A 17,717-nucleotide genomic window follows, 5' to 3' on the forward strand; every position below is an offset into this window, starting at 1 on the left:
CGATTCTGGTAAAGAATATCTTGCATGTTGCTTCGCGTTTTTTTCCATGTTTTAACTTCTTGGTAAAAAAACAATAAAAGAAAAATAAATGATAAACTTTGTAAATTGGAAAGGGTTGAATCAATGACAGGTGACAAGTTAACCCTCGAAGGAGGACTGCAAGGGGTGCACAACTGATAGTTAGCCAGTCATAATGACAGCCTTGTATCAAGGCTATGGAAGTTAACTTGATAACAATATCGGTCATGTTACTTACCCACCATTCCTCTGTGATCTAATAAACGTTTTTTATATTGGTGCTCTCGCATAGCACTTAGGGGTAGGCTATTTACTTTACATCCTGTGTATGACAGACTACTCTGCAATTATACAGTATGAAGTGTGCATTTTGGGAGTCCCTTTGTTGTTTACAACAACCACTGAATACTGTAGACTCAAGAAATAAATACTCTACCTTTCCCTTCCTGCGTTCACTGTACTATCCAAATAATAAACCAAATATGTTTTTTGAAAATGAATGAATCTGCATATTCCATTTGCTGTTTCAAAAAGAGCATGGCAGCAGTAGGAACATGGGCATTCTCTGCACGGGCTGTAGAAAGACTTAAAGAGCTCATCAGCGCTGGGCACCAAGCCACTGATGCTGTGGAGGATGCACTGGCAGGTTGGTAATGAAACACATATCTGAAACAGGACACAATGGAAACAAGTCGTCCTTGGGCTTTTGTGTTAAGCTTTTAGCATCATTGTATAGTCGTACCACTGTACTATTTGCATTGATTGATTGATTTCAATCAATCAATCAAAACGTATCAATCCCATGTAGGTTATTAAGGAAGAAGGTGACTAAAAGTACTTCCCCTATCAATGTCTTTATTTATTTATTCTCCCCATTTTATTCCCTAATATGTAGCATTTGTTTTATTCTTTTAACACATACTTTTCTTCTGTGCACGTTGACTTAATGTAAAGTGTATTGTATTGTATTGTGTCATAATGTATGAAAAGTTACTTTCTCTTATACACTAGACTAGTATACCTCCCCCTTATGTTGATAATGTTAACTGAGCTGTGGGGGAAGACAGTGATCCTGTATCTAATAACACAGTTAACCAATTATAAACCCCATATGGTTGAGCCGAGTCCCTCAGTGCTCTATGCTAGTGTCTTTGCTTTTCTCGCTCTACATTAAATATCTCAGCTCAAAATAGCAGATTTACAAGTCCAGTCGTTTGCAAGATTATCCATGGACACAGCCAGCCACACAGACAGACCCTCTTCTAGATGGTTCCCTTCGGTACGCCACTGTAAAAATAGTAAAGTAAGGCATTGTATGTGTGGTGTCCCCAGAGGTGGAGAATGACCCAGAGACAGGTCGACACATAGTGGGCAGAGGAGGTTTCCCCAATAGCAGAGGAGTGCTGGAGTGTGACGCAGCCATCATGGAAGGCATAGCCGGGAGGTTTGGGGCTGTAGCAGCCCTCCAGGGGTAAGAGATGCATGTATATGGTTTAGTTTATGATCACAATGACGAAACGAAGAAGTAAAGCAATAAAGACATAAAATATTTTATTTTAGAGGAAGATGAGGTTGTTTTGTCATTTAGGTGAGAAAAAAAAAGCACAAACAAAATAAAACTTACAAAATAAAAATCAAGCTGTCACAGTGAAACTTTGTGAGCTTCCAGAGTGGGGTCTCCAGTCCGTGTGGCTCGCAGGGTGATGGACAAAAGCCCTCATAGTCTGCTGGTTGGAGAGGGAGCAGTGGCGTTTGCCAGAGAACAGGGATTTGCCATAGAGCCTAATGACAACATGCTGACTGCAAACTCCGCTATGGCTTATCAGGTACCACACATTACAGGCTGAATGGAAGGAAAGTGCATTTTCCTGGTGTTTATGTCAACTTGTTCTGTACATTGTCACTGTCGGGTGGAAACCTTGTATGTCCAAAACCGTTACTTTTAACCTGTGTTCAAATGGATCCAATGTGGCTATTATTTAGTCATAAGCTATTAATACTTTTCATTGGTTAAATATTTATAAAACCCTAAGACAGACTTGACTACTTTTAACATGGCATCCCTATTTGGGGCATGTTGTTTTATAGGTGTTATATACTGTAGGTGTAAATTTGCGGCGAGAACCACTGATTTAGAAACTTTAAACAATCAACCCAGAATTAAACATATTCTTCCCTCTTGTAGGAGTACCTTGAAAAGAAGCAGAGGATCGCTGGCCATGACACGCTTGGTAAGATTTGAAACTTATGTTACTTTTTTATAGTTGTTCATTCATTGCAGCAGTTACTTAAATTGCAGCAGTGGGGAACATGGACGAATTTCAAGCTTTAATACGGGACTTTTTCTTTAACCAATCTGCATGGTAGTGTACCGGTGTGTTATAACTTATAATACAGCCGATTCAAACAATATGACTAGCACATCTGCTGATTTTGGCCCTGATGGTTGATGATGTCAATGAAGTTATTTGAAGCAGATGGTACAAGGGATTGGACACTAGATTCACCGATATGGTTGGAATTACCTCTCTCCATTGAGAGAAACAGACATAAAACTTACAGATTGTAGTTTTCAGTACGTTACAGATTGTAGTTTTCAGTACGGTTGTAGGGAATACTGTAGTAATGGGCTCCAACAGTAGAGGGAGCTCCATGCATCCTTGGAGATAAATTCTCATTCCAAGCCATGCCATGGATACTCATCTTAATAACTCAAATCTGGAATTTTCTCGCAATAAAACTAGGGAATATTCATGCTTTTGTTTTTTACATGATGTTAGAAGATTTTACTTCCTGTAAAATTGAACAAATCTTTAAGTAAAATTACACTTTAATAGATGTTTGGGTTGTGTAGTTACTTTGATATTGATATTGAATTGATATTCCAAAATAACCTCCCCACTGACTCACATTGCACGCCATGCACACTGAAACAGGTCTCCAAGTCACTCATCATGCATACAAACAAACCCCAAATTACGAAACCCAACTCCTTAATTCAATTAGTAAAATCCACAAGAAGTTGACATTTTTATATATATATATATTTTTTTGTTTTAATACAAAATCTAAGTTGGATTTTGTAATGTTATATATTGCATCAGAGCATCTCTTGACCTACTGGTTGTGAGACAATGTCTGACCCTGATTTGGTGGCAGTAACCTGGTCAGTAACCTGGTCATAATGTGATATGACTGCAGTGGAAACGGGAAGTGAACATACATCGTTTTTTCTCGTCACTTCCCAGGTCTCATAGCTGTGGACACAACAGGGAACATAACTGTTGGTGAGTTTCCTTTCTTGTATTTCCACTCATTCCTATTCATCATCTGTATCGATAGCGGCAGTGGTAGAAAGTAACTAAGTACGTTTACTCAAGTACTGCAGTACTTAAGTACAATTTTGGGTTACTTTTACTTTACTTGCTTATGTGAGAATTTTTCAATACTTGATACTTATACTCTTATTACATCTCAGGCAAATATTGTACTTTTTACTTATTTTTTACTCATATATTATGTATATTTAGATTATAATTACAAAACATACATTAAAGCTGCACTATGTAACTTTCCTCTTCTACCCCAGATTTGAACCCGGTTTCCGGCACAAGTGCTGGCATTTTTACTATTGAGCTAATAGAGCCTGCCTGTTTGCATCAGGTCAAAATTTGTGTCAGAGCCTGTGTCTAGGTGAGACATGACCTTTGACATGATCTATATGTCTCAATAGAAGATCAGGGAGACAACATTTTATTAATGATTTCTTTTTTACATAGTGCCGCTTTAACTAATTAAGCCATAATTTATACTAAATCTAGTATTTGCGCCTTTACGTCAGTGATGGTACTCCCAAAGAAGAGCCCAGTTGAGCGAGTGCTCCATGTGATATTCCTACCCAATTAATTTATTTCAGGTGTGTCTTCCTCTGGAGCCCCCTTCAAGGCCCCAGGAAGAGTTGGAGACTCACCCCTACCTGGCTGTGGCCTGTATGCTGAGCACATGGAAAGTAAACTCTAAACTGTGATTTAGAAAGAAATGGGGAGAGTAGAAACAAGGAGAGAGGGACTGAAAGAGAGACAAGTAAGGGAATACAAATATAGGGACATAAAGAGAGGTTAAGAGGTACAGAGAGAGAGTGAGACCAGAGTGCTATTTAAAAATGTCTTTCATTTCAAAGTTTCATTTTTTAATTTTTGACTTTTTCCCCCAGGTTGGGGCTGCTGCAGGTATGTCAGTTATATCATTGCGATGATTACTGAACATAACTCACTGTAACACAACAAAACATGATGTAACATAAAACTCAGCATGACCATAACATAACGTAAAATAAAATAACACAACACAAAATAATGTAACACAACATGGCAGTTTCTTCTGTGTTCAGCTACAGGTGATGGTGACAAGATTATGTGTTTTTGTCCCAGCTTCCACATTGTCCAGCTGATGAAACGGGTGAGCAACCCTGACTCTCAGAACATTCCGGAAAATACCTTATTTTTCTTTAGGATACTTTTTTGTTATATTTAGGTAAGATAAGATACTTTTATTGTCCCCATGGGGAAATTTGCTTTGGACTCTCTCCATCCTACGGACGAAACCAGGGACCTTGCAATTATGTGGTCAATCCAGTCAAATACTGGCATGCCTCCATGCCAGTATTTGGTCGGACCTGTATTTGCTGAAACACTTACACTTTCGGTTGTTCACCAACATGATTTAATGTGGACATTCATTCTTTAAATCACTGTGTTTTGTTTTTTTCTTTCCAAGGGTTCCAGCCCTAGTGTTGCTTGTCGTACCGTTCTGGACGACATCATGGGGAGGATGGCCTCCGACAGCTGCTTTGAGATAGGACTGATAGCTCTGAATACAAAGGTACAATTCACGAGGTCTCCATTTTTTTTGTGCCATTTTTGGTCTCCAATTTGTTCTTCAGTTTCTTTGTTGAGGCAGATAATTAGGGAATTTGACGGGAGGCCTCTGTTAGTTAACTGTTAGTGAACAAACACTCTATAGCAATGATTATGATTTGAATATAGAGCTTTCGGACAGCTTTCTCAAAACTGCACACACAAAACTGAAAATGCGAAACCCTGACACTCCCTTCGCAAGATGACTCTTTGCCATCAAATCTCTCAACTGTTCACAAAATGGAACCATATTTTCAAATGACACACATATACCATTAATTTGAAAATGAAAACATTGAGAACACCATCATAGAAATGGAACACACCTATGAAACGCCTCAAGTGGCGCGTGAAGCCCTGACAGGCCTCAACACTGACGTCGCCACAAGCCTCCTCCATGGCCTGGAGCCGTGGGACCCGGCTCACCAGACCTGTATGTTTAGAGATTTGAAAAAGTGTGTTGTAGGTTGATGCTTTGAGATTTTACGGAGAAGTGTGTGCAACAACTGAACATTGTGTGTAGTGTTTGGACAACAAGGTGATGTGTAATTGACATCAGAGTGTAAAGAAGAAAAGTCATAGTCTAATGTAAATAAGGGAGTGTGAAGTATAGTGCCAAATTGGGTCGAGCAATTAGGTACATGAAGTGAAGGGTGTGCAAATTGTGCCGAAAAACTAACAACAAACTTGGGCACAGAATCAGAACAGACTGAAAGAGAAAGATAATGTACAGTAGATTCCGTTGTTCTAAGAGACATCTTCTGTTTTGCTCATGTTCTCATCAGTTTGACAGTGTCTTGTCTCCATTTGTCCTCCAGGGTGAGGTGGGGGCAGCCTCCACTGTTGAGTTCCCCTACGCATTCTGGAACCAGGACATGGTTGCCGTGGAGATATGTACTAACCATCCCCATTCCATCCATAGCGATGGAGGAGGGAACAGAAAAGTATGATGCACCAACTGGATTGAAGCGATGGCAATAGGAAAGCAAGACTCCCAAATTTCGGCTGATTTCCTGTATCTGTACAACGTGGGTGCCCACCGTTTTTGGAGCCCAGAAGTCGGTTGTGAGTCTCTTCATTCCAATGGAGAAGTGAATGGGTGAGGGCGGAGAGATGCAACCACGTTCACTTAGGAGACCATTGTGAACCATTTTTGTACTAGTAGTGAGGCGTGGGATTGGCATATCTTGGTATATTAAGGATCTTTGCTGTCGTACTGTATGGACAGATAGAAAGTGAGGCTCCCACTGTGGGAGTAATTAGACAATCCTACTCAGTTAGAAGCGCTGTTACTTGACTTAAACATCTCTCAAGTAGAAGTAAGATTACTTGTGTTGAACATTTATGCGTTACTTACAGTATGATCACCATTAAAGGGCCAGTGTGGCATGCTGATTTCAATATGAATAATTCACCCTACGTATCAATCCCTCTCTAATGTTCTCCAAAGTCTTTCTTTTCTTTATAAAACATCTTTCTAGTAGATTACCTTACAAGGGAAAAGAGGTTAAAGCAATGTTAAATGGAATATCCTGCTGGTTGTGCCAAAACAGCATAACTCATGGCTACTCTGCTTCAAAAATAGACTTAAGTGAAAGTAGAATTACTCATTTTAAGTAGAAGTACATGAAAAAGCTACTCCTAATTAGTTAGTTGGGGCACACCGTTGGGTGAATGGTAAGTGCGCTGACCATATCGTTGCAGCGTGTCCGGTTCAATTCCAGCCAGAGCCATGTGTTACACGTCTTGCTCTCTAACCTCAGCTTCCTGTCTCTCTATACTCTCTGAAATAAATAAATTAATCAAAAACGGATAAAATAACCTTTAAAGTTGTTTTAAAATCTGATCAACGTTGCCAGTCCAACAACCATATTGATGGAGGAGGAAATAGAAAAGTATGATGCAGAGACTGGATTTGGAAGTGAAACGTGTTCTGTAATGAGTCATAATGCTTAAGGTTTCTGCCGAGTCAGTTCTCCACAAACCAGTATCACAAGACAAGTATTTTGTTTCCCTTTCATTTATATTATAAATATTTTACATGAACATGTATAGACAGACACATTATGGAGCCTTTGGCTCAGACAGGCTTACCACTCCTGCCCCATTTTGATGAACTGTTTCAAGCAGCCAATGCCATATTGACAAAAAAGAGACGTTGAATGGAACCATATTAATTAGTATCATTGGTAACACCTGTGTTTACCCTACTATTTCATGACAGAAAAGGCTGCTGTGAAAAAAGTGTATTCATAGGAATTATTGGGGGGGGGGCACTCAATTCCAAATGACTTTGTCAGTAGTGTTGCAAAGGAAACTTAGCTACCTGACTCATGCTGTCACGTCACCTGACTCATGCTGTTGATAGTCTCGATACCTTTGTACGAGTACTGACATGACCCTGTCAGTCATGCATCCTGTGATTACTGTCTGATCCTAGGATTTATAATGATTCATCATGCTGACCGATGACGCAATAAATGACTGGGGAAGATTCTGGTTTGAATTGTTGAGATTGCCTCTGCTTTTGATATCTCTCCTCTGGTCATTCATTTTTATCTGATGTGATATGTTTTATCCCTGCTTCTGGTCAGACTCAATTAAATACATGAATATCCTTTTGTGATATGTAGACTGTCTGATATGTTTGTTATTTTGGTTTGATAATATCACAATTTAACTGTTCAATTTAAATGTATGTTAACCACATTAATCCTTTGGGCAATTTTATTATTTTTTTTAAAGCAGATTTTGTTATATTTTTACACTCTCATAGTTAAATTAACAGCGAAGAATTTATTGTGCAGCGAAATGTAGCCTACAGTTTCTCAATTCATCTTTCAAAATGTGAACATTTTGAAAAATATTGTACAATTTGGAATTATATTTTTGAAAAAAATGTAACAATGCACATCGTCTCTTATGTGGGTCCCTCCTGAATCCGTGTACGTAGCGTTCAATTGATATCCGTTCTCAAATCCCAAAATCGAAAATCGGAAATTGTCCGTTCAGTTTATATCCGTTCTTAAGTCCCAAAATCGAAAATAAGAAATTGGCTTCATCTCATGAATGGAAAACGGAAATTGACCCGTTTTTTAATTTAATTTTTTTGTTAAACACAATTTTTGCCAAGATATCAAGTATTACTTTACAAGCCCGTATCTTGCGTTCAGTCTATTATTCAATGTGAAATCAAAAATCAAAAATCGAAAATTGGCTTGATTTTCAATTTTTGCCTTTCATCTACATGAATGGAAAACGGAAAATTACCTGTTTTTTAATTATCGATCATTCATATGCATTATTATACAAAGTTACGGATAGGGAGGGGGCGGAGCCGAGACTCCACCCCCTCCCTACGCGCCATCTTGGTGAGGTCCGGTTCGGTCCAGCAGCACCGTGTTAGCTCCCGGCTAAGTGTAACACTGTAAACAAACACATAGCAGCTACTTTAGCTAGTCACTGCTAGAACATTTTACGCAGATTAAGAGGAAACAATACGAGGAGAAGATTACATTTATCGGTATCGATCCGTATAAGCTTGTTACGAGTGAGTTTAGTGTCAATAAGGATCTTTATCCGCCGGGCCATACATTATCCGGATATTGTATGATTATTATTTAGTGTTTACACGCAGTGCCTACTACACTATGGACCAGTTGATGGCCTACAACAGCCTTGAGGCTCAATCTTATTTGTGCAAGGGTAAGTAAGTTTGTTTTTATTATTTTGTTTTATCGTTTGACAGGTAATGTTGGTGAACTGTAGAAGTGCTGTGCAAGTCTGTGTGTTAGCGTGGCTACTGTTAGCCTTGGATCAAGACTATCGTAGATTTATTTTATCTGAGTCAGACTTGATCAAATACAACTAATATATAGTCTTGATCCAAGGCTAAGCTTTTTTAGCCCTGGCGTTAGTGAGTTCTCTCTAATTTAGAGAGAACTCTAAACGCTGGACTAAGCTACTGTGTGCCCAAAAGAAGTCAGACGTAAACAAAGCCCAAATATGGGCCTTATTAATGACCCAAAATAATTCATGAAGGACGAGTCTGTCCATTGTGGCTGGCATGCAGATAGTCAAGCTTTGTTCTTTGAGAGTTTCATAGGGGGAAAAACACAAGTAAAAAGTACTAGCCTGGTTACCCAGCACTTTTCATACAGTCAGTGGCTGGTCTTACAAGCAGGGTCTTACAAGACTGGGTCAAAATGTACCACAACCAGGGTCGGTAACACCACAGCATTCTAACTAGATATAATTACAATTACGATCAGGGGTCTTCAACGTTTTCAGGCCAAGGACCCCTTGGCTGAGAGCGAGATAAAGCAGGGACCCCCATTATATTGTATAGAATATTTCTTTTTTCATAGATTTCATAGGCAGCTTCATAGACTTGTTCCACAGCACTATCATGTTGGATTCATGTTAATGTGTATTTCCAAACATTTAATCATGCACTTAAACAACACTTATACCTGACCTTTCACTCTGTACTTAGCCTGCTCTTTTTCCCCGCTATACTAAACCACTTTGCCGAAGATAGCAGATCTACAAACGCACAACGCCTTTGGCTAAAGTTCCTCTCAGAATAGGGATACTTGGTTGAAGTGGTTTATGTAAAAATCACAGACCCCCTAGGGGTCCCGGACCCCCTGTTGAAGACCTCTGCTTTAGATATTATTTGATTTTTTTGTTGCACGCATGCAGTGTTGTCCTATGTAAGCTGAAGACAATAATACCCTAGCGGTCTGTTCTATCACAGTAATATCACTGTTTACTCTATTCTCAGGTGCTGCACTCAGCAACCGAGGGAGAAGCCAACCTCTCCCTGGATCATGGCCCCAGAGCACAGCACACTGGGGCGGTGCTTGACGCACACTGTGACTGCAAGTCTGGACTGTGTGAGGTCTGGTCCCGTGTAGGTGCTGCGCTGCAAGAGTCCAGAGGAAAGACACAGTAGAACCTTACTCTAGGTGCTTGTGGCCCACTTCAGCGACTGAGTCAAAGCGTGGTAACGTGAGTTGTGTATTTTAAATTGAGCATATTGTTCTAATTCATTAGAACCAGGGTCAGTGAAACCACAGCATTTTAACTAGATAATGACAATGCTTTATGTATTATTTGATTGAAGCATGCAGTGTTCTCTTATTTAAGCAGAAGAAAATGATCTAAAAGTTAAATGATATCCTACCGGTCTGTACTATCACAGTAATATTCCCTGTTTGTTTTATTCTCAGGTGTTTTTGACCCATCTGCAAGTAATAACCTGAAACACCTCCAAGGAGTCTAATTAAGACCATCTGCACTCCAGGCAGCTCCCAACACAGCGTGTAGCAGCAGGACCCTCGCTACAAGAAGAGTCACTCCAGGCAAGGCAGCATGACGCTGGCCACCAACAGAGCCGTGCCTACTGCTCAAAAGCCCAGCAGTTTGATCAGCGTCACCACCAGCGTCCATCAGATTTTCCTGGAGACTGTGTACTGTACTGGTTGGCAGAGGATTCAACATTGCAGATAGTGTAGGATCTGTCATGGCATGATTAGTTACACTAGCCTTTACAAAAGGGGGAAAAACAGCTATATTAATCTAAACTAATATTATACTTTACTATATGCTATATTATACTACTATATTGTGAACTCTCTATACATACATACTGTATATCTCTACATATCTACTATTTTAATGTGCTTCACCAAAACGAAAAATGTACTAATCTTTGTGCAGTAGTAGCCTCGTGAAGAGGATTCAAGCTCTTAAAAGAGATGACTTCAAGAGCTTGCACTTAAATTGTGAATAAAATGTTTTATTGAATGCCATTATTTGCCTTGCATATTCTGTAATCTGTAGCCTACTATTGATAAATGTCCTACTTGGCTTAAATTAAGCAGTTGTTTTTATGAGTGATGTTTAGATTAGATTTAGTTTCAACTTTATTGTCACTGCACAGAGTACAAGCACTACTGAGACAACAAAATGCAGTTTCGCATCTACAGCTGAGTTACAGTGTGTCATGTCCAAGGAGGAAGAAACTGCAGGAGATTCTTCTTACTGAGAAAGTGGCTGAGAACAAGAGAATCATGTGTTATCACTATAATCAATGCAATGGTTCTCATACTTTTCCATGTCAAGGACCCCCAAATTAATATGTATTAGCCCCATCTGAAAATATTTTGTCCCAGGGACCCCCATACTATGTTTGTGTTGTAAAATGTTTCAAAAACATTCAAATTCTTCTGAAAATAGCCGATCTACAAGCTCACAACACATCACATTGAGACGACTCAGACGAGGAGCATGGAGTTTGGTTATATTTCAAATAGCCAATGTACAGGGAGGTGCTTAAAACAGATGTTGATGCTACGTATATATTAAGGACCCCTGGGGGGTCCCTGAACCCCACGTTGAGAACAATTAGTGTATGTATAATACAGGGCTCTTCAACAGGGGGTCAGGGACCCCTAGGGATCCTCAGAGTTACAGGGGGCCGCCTAATCTTTGTGTATTCTGGAGGGAACTTTAGGGAAAATAGCCGATCTACAAGCTTGTAGATCTGCTATTTATAGGCAATGAGGTTTGGTGTAGATGGGGGGGGGGGGCAGACCAAGTGAAAGGTCAAGTTTATGGTTTAAGTGATTAAATGTCTGAAAATACAAATGAACATGGATCCAATATAGTGCTGTCAAACCTATGAAGCTAACTATGAAATCTATGAAAAGTTTGAATCTGCCACACAATTGTATACAATATGTAGTGGGGATCTCTGATCATCTCTCAGCTATGGGGTCCTTCGTCTGAAACACCTTGAAGACCCCTGGTATAATATATAAATAGAATGAACTGTAAGCGTAGGTATGAATGTGACATACAGAACAGTATGAACACTAAACTGGTGTACTGTAAATGTTATGTATTGTACAGTCGGAGGTATACAGTGTGTACATATACCTACAGCTGTTAATCTGTAACATTCACTTTGTGTGTTTGGGATATTTCACCCCCAAAATGACCTTTTCTATGGATTAGTCACCCCATGGAGACTTGAATTGATGGAAAGTAACTAAGTACATGTACTCAAGTACTGTAATTAAGTGCACTTTTGAGGTATTTGTACTTTACTTGAGTATTTCCAATTTCCAATACTTTTACTTCTACTCCACTACATCTCAGAGGTAAATAGTGTACTTTTACTCCACTACAATTATTTGAAAACTTTAGTTACTAGTACTTTGTAGATTTTGATTATTATTACTGAACATACATTAACCACTTCAGCCCTATATACATTTTGGCCATTTGAAAATAGCCGATCTACAAGCTTACAATGCTTCCGATGTGACGCATTGTGAGCTTGTAGATCTGCTATTTTCAAAAGATGTTTATACATTTGAAAACTTGAAATGGGACATTCCAGTACTTTTACTTTTGGTATTTTAAGTACATTTTGATGCCAATACTTTTATACTTTTGAATTGCGGACCTTTACTTGTAACAGAGTATTTCTACATTGCAGTATTGATACTTTTACTTAAGTAAAACATTTGAGTACTTTTTCCACCACTGGGTATATGTTGTACAAACAAAGACATTAACACTATAGATATTGCTGTCTAGAATGTGTACATTATTAATATTGTACCTTCAGGCGTCCTAGCCTACTGTATGTCTTGGCATTTATATTTCACTATGGCACCATCCATACTAGTCCAAACAGTATAGGCCTACAATACATATTAACACATTTCTACCAGTTTATACTGTTCATAATACTGTATCTTAGCTCTTTAATTCCAACCCTTTATTTGTTCGTTATATAATTTAGAATACATCATGTACTATTATACTGTAATACTCATGGCATGACACATAAATCATGATTATCGCATTCTCAACCATTTAAACCCAGTTGGTGTGAATATCCTGTACCCTTCCTATACCCGATTCCTCTTCCAGCGATCCAGAAACAGATGTGTGCCTAGCTACTGTGTACTTGTTACGACCTTATAAGGTGTCTAGAGGCTAAGGAGTAACACATACACAGGTAACGAAAAAGTGTACATTAATATTAGGATCAACCTTAAGTTTACAATGGATAATTAAGCAGATCAGGGAAAGCAACAAACTTCAGGGTGGCCAAAGCCAAAATACCCCAACCCTACCTGAAAAGAAAACAACCTAAACTCCACCAAAACAAAGTTACAGTATAGGCTCCCTAACTAAACAAAACAGGGTCAAAAGGGGGAACAAAATAAATGGCGGCACATCCCTACAAGCTTCCCTTCTCTATTATACTCAGGAAAATGGTTTGGAATATGATTACGTTTCCTATCTAAGAATAGTCTATACTTTAAACACTAAGTAAATAAAGTTACCTACTTACGCACTAAGCAGGAAAAAGGTATGGCACACAGCCTATAGACCTACAGTAGCAAACACCAGCTAACTAACAGAAAGGGTTCAGCACATGGAGGTGACGGATGGTAAAAAGGCTGATGAGGAGCTTCTCCCAGGCTTTTATGCTGTCTGGGCTGATTGAGGAAGCTGCAGCTTGCTTTTAATGCTCTTCAGGTTGCCCTGGTTGAGCTTAGACTGGTTTTAAATGCAAGCAAAACTAAATTCATGCTGTTCACTAGGGCTAAAACCACCAACCTTAGTAATATAGTCATAACCTCTTCAAGTGGTGCTACAATAGAAAGGGCCACGGAATACAATTACCTTGGCATCTGGCTAGATGAGAAATTGTGTTTTAAATTTCACAATGAAAACCTTGTCTCTATAGAAATAAATCTGGCTTTCCTGCATCCAGTAGGAAAACAATTAGTATGGAGACATTATCTATAGAACTGCTACTCCATCAATTTTAAAGCGCCTCGACACTGTGTACCATTCTGCCCTAAGATGGGTCACTGGTGACAGCTATGGTACCCATCATTGTACACTCTATGGGAACGCAGGCTTATCCTCTCTATCTGAGAGGCGTGATAAGCACTGGTACAGTATGTATTTATTTCTAAAGCCATCTCAGGAATGCTGCCCCCTTATATTTGTTCTATGTTGGATCAGAACCCTATTACATACCATACCCGCTCAACTGATCTCCTGACACTCAAGGTTCTTTTTGCACAGACAGAGTTAGGCAAGACAGCATTTTCTGTCAGTGCTCCATCTGCCTGGAATGAGCTCCAGAGGCCCTTGAAAATCAAATCACTTCCATCTTTAGGTCATTTCAGGGAAATGACTTCCAACAATTTTGTTCAGGATTGTAACTGCTTTATTTAATTTAATTTGGTAGATCTGTTCTAGTTCTTTGAGTATTTTAGTTTTTTTTTAGTGATTTCTGTATTCTGATTCATGCATCTTATGTTGCTGTATGTGAATGTCTATTCCTGTTGTTGATTACTGTGTTCTGTTTCTCGGCTACATTGAAAATGAGGGCCTGCCCCTCAACTGTACTCCGAGCTGAAATAAAGGTTATGATGATGATGAGGAATGAGGCCCAGGTGTGTCTCCAGACACCACGCCACTCCTCCAATCTCTACTCCACCCTCCATTACCAAGTAGGGCACTGAAAACACTCAGAGGGTTAAAAACACAATATGAGGCCACATAGGGCCGTAACAGTACTCAATGTATAACTATACATATATATATTACACTGTACTGAAAAATGACACCATTATCGCATTCTCTCAGCCACTGTTCGCTGTGGACACGCCACCTGCTGACTCCTGAAGATCTGATCAGTAAACCCAAACGGAATCTGCAGTTTTTTTCTGTTTTTCAGTGGTGATTCAGGAGGAAAATCTGTGGGATTCTGCGGGGTGACTTTTTAAGGTTTTAGACAGTTATCCAGTACTATAATCAATGTGTTTGGAGCAAGAATAACAACCCTAAACATGCTAAATAAATCTTAAAGTACCACAAAGTAAGATCCATTAGTCAAACCTTTGATTTTGTCATTTTTTATTCAATACTAATTCACTCCTTCATGAACATTCTTTAGTACATATTCAATTCAAATAACAAATGTGCAATAAAATGTAAATTTGCCACTGAAATGCATTGGGAACAGGTAGATTAAACATTAATCTAAGAAAACAATAATTTACCAATGGGTCCAACATGAACATACATAAATTCATTCTCTAAATAATGTAATAAATACATAAATAAGTATAGTGCAAATGCGAGAACTGATATTTTTTTAGAACAATTTAAATAAAAAGAATTTATAATTAAACCACAGATGTTTGTTTTTTCTGTATGTATGCAAGTCTGTACATTGGAAAGGAACAGTTTACTTTAACTACTTACACTCTCTATTCTAAGACAAATAGACCTGAGTTGCAACTGTACTTAACTTTACACGAATTCTCTCTCATAAAAATAGCCGATCTACAAGCTCACATCGCGCCGCATTGTGACACGTTGTGAGCTTGTAGATCTGCTATTTTTGGCTAATGTTATCCCCAGAATATGGATGCTGGATTTTCTTTTTTTTAATTAAAAGGAGGGGAAAAAAAAACATTTTACATAATCGTTAAACATACATTAATTAATTTGTTCAATAAATAAATTTGGAACAAATACATACAACAGATATAGTGCTTGTTCAAGAGAGGATACAAAGCACTTCCGGAACATTAAATAATCATTGAAAAACAGATGATTGTTTTTTTCTGCAAGTCTATGCATTTGAAAAGAACAACTTTAACATTCTATACAAGACAAGGCAACATTTAACAACCATTAAAGCGTGAGTGAGTCAGTCAGTCAGTCAGTCAGTCAGTCAGTCAGTCAGTCAGCCTGAGGCTTTCAGCCAGGCATTCTGAGTCAGTCAGTCAGTCAGTCTGTGGCTTTCAGTCAGGCAGTCAGTCAGCCAGCCAGCCAGATAGCCAGCCTCTGGCTTTCAGTCAGTCAGTGGGGGTTATTCTGCCGACAGTTGAATTTGGCAATAAGCATCATTGTAATGTTGTGTTCAGTCAGGCTCCGTCGGTACTGTGTAAGCAGCATAGTGTAATGTGAGAAAAGACTCAACATCCACTGAGGTAGCGGGGTGATGGAGGTACAATGATGCTAGTGGGGCAAGAGTGGGCATTCTGTCCTCCCTGGCAGCCCACCACTCCACAGGACTGACATACTCAGCATCACTCTAGTCCATGTGGACGTAACGATGTCATTCCTCAGCTGACACAAGGGTAAGGGCAGGGGCCACCTGGACATAGTCCTGAATGTTCTTTCTTAGACCAGCCAATTGCTTGGTAAAACACTGGGAGGGCTTTGAAGAGATCCATGCTGGGGTGTCTCTCCATCACAGCCTGCAGCTTTGCAGAGCAGTTAGCCATGGTCTTCTGGAAGAGCTGAGAGTAGGCATCATGCTCATTCTCATCCAGCTCCCCCAGCTGCTCTTTGGTCCCAGGATGCCAGTCTTCAGCCCCTGCACTGCAGCCGTATTCAAACATGTAGAGGTTGTCAAGTTGACCATGGATAGTGGCAGCACAAGGGTTGGATGTCTCCTGTTGAGGAGATGTGCCAGACATGTGATGTGTCTGGAGTTGGGGAACAGGCCATGAAGAATGATGTTGAAGGCTTTCTTCATGTAGCTTGCTGAGTCTGTGACAAAAGCCCACACGTCACTGAGGTTGATGTTGTAGCTGTTGAGGCAAGAGATGACTGCCTGTGACACAGTGTTGAAGTTGACTCTCTCAAGGAACACAATATCTGATGTCAGAGATGGCTCGCCAACGGGTTGCAGAAGAATTCCGAGGACACAGCGACCACAGGCATCTGTTGTCTCATCTAATAAAACATAGATGGCCTTTCACTCCACCGCACTCTTGATATCCTCCACATACTGAGGTAACAGCTCTAGCAGGTAGTCTGAGCGGAAGTGGGACAGAGCTGGAAGGGATCCTCCCTGCTTTGCAGCCAGTGTGGGAGCTTTCTCAAGGGGAATATCTGCCTCAACCAGTCTTAGTAAAACTCCAGCACAAACTCCTTCCTCTCAGCAGTAGATGGGGTCTTGGAGAGGCAGGCAGCCAGAGTTTGAGTCCTCGATCGTACTGGAAAACAAAGAAAGGTTCGATAATGTAAAATAAACACAGTATCATTGTACAGAAAATCAAATAATAATGCAAACCTACTGTAAGCTCACATATACAAGCCCCTCACAAATATCTGCCTTTCAGGTGTGTATTGTTGAGTGCTGGTCACAATGAAGCGCCTCTACCTCACTAATAACATAATACAGCTTTATTTTCTTTACAATTATCATACTAAACACATTACTGTCAATAGTAAGAACTGCAGTAGTGCACACATGAACCAAACTTCTCTGTCTTCATATTTGATTAAATGTTCTCACTACTCACAAAAATGTACATTACAGGTTGAGCATAATCATCCTGGCTGCTAGACTAGGTATATGTAACAAAACAAAGCAAACTGAAAACGAGTATTTTTGTAACCATCACTGGTTACAAAAAACATTCTCAATAGTCTTAGACTATTGAGAAGCAGTTGCAGTTGGGGAACAGGCCATGACCAGGGGTCTTCAAGAGGGGGTCCGGGATCCCTAGGGGATCCTCAGTGTTACTACAGAGGGGCCCAAATCTTTGCGTTACATTAACCACTTCAACCCTAGCATCCCTATTCTGAGGGGAACATTAGCAGAAAATAGCAGATCTACAAGCTCACAATGCACAACTTAACATGAATCCAACACATTAGTGCTGTCAAACAAGTCTATGAAGCTGTCTATGAAATATATGAAGATGTTTAACGTGC

The 17,717-nt window shown here is 39.6% G+C and overlaps 1 protein-coding gene and 1 long non-coding RNA gene across 2 annotated transcripts; both read left to right on the forward strand.

The window, feature by feature from the left end:
- Positions 1-7,662, forward strand: LOC311058202 (N(4)-(Beta-N-acetylglucosaminyl)-L-asparaginase). Its single transcript, XM_084075566.1, has 10 exons — positions 1-8; positions 553-664; positions 1,351-1,489; positions 1,688-1,844; positions 2,204-2,249; positions 3,267-3,305; positions 3,935-4,027; positions 4,409-4,476; positions 4,795-4,899; positions 5,753-7,662. Exons 2-10 carry the CDS (start codon positions 556-558, stop codon positions 5,882-5,884), a joined length of 888 nt encoding a protein of 295 aa, XP_083931692.1. The 5' UTR covers positions 1-8; positions 553-555; the 3' UTR covers positions 5,885-7,662.
- Positions 7,663-8,323: 661 nt separating this feature from the next.
- Positions 8,324-10,818, forward strand: LOC311058481. The gene is made up of 3 exons (XR_014602063.1): positions 8,324-8,639; positions 9,721-9,947; positions 10,169-10,818. It is a non-coding gene; the product is annotated as an uncharacterized lncRNA (long non-coding RNA).
- The last annotated feature ends 6,899 nt before the right edge of the window (positions 10,819-17,717 follow it).

Source organism: Gymnoscopelus microlampas (genome assembly GCF_963454915.1).
Source record: "Gymnoscopelus microlampas genome assembly, chromosome: 13".
NCBI classification, from domain to species: Eukaryota; Metazoa; Chordata; class Actinopteri; order Myctophiformes; family Myctophidae; genus Gymnoscopelus; species Gymnoscopelus microlampas.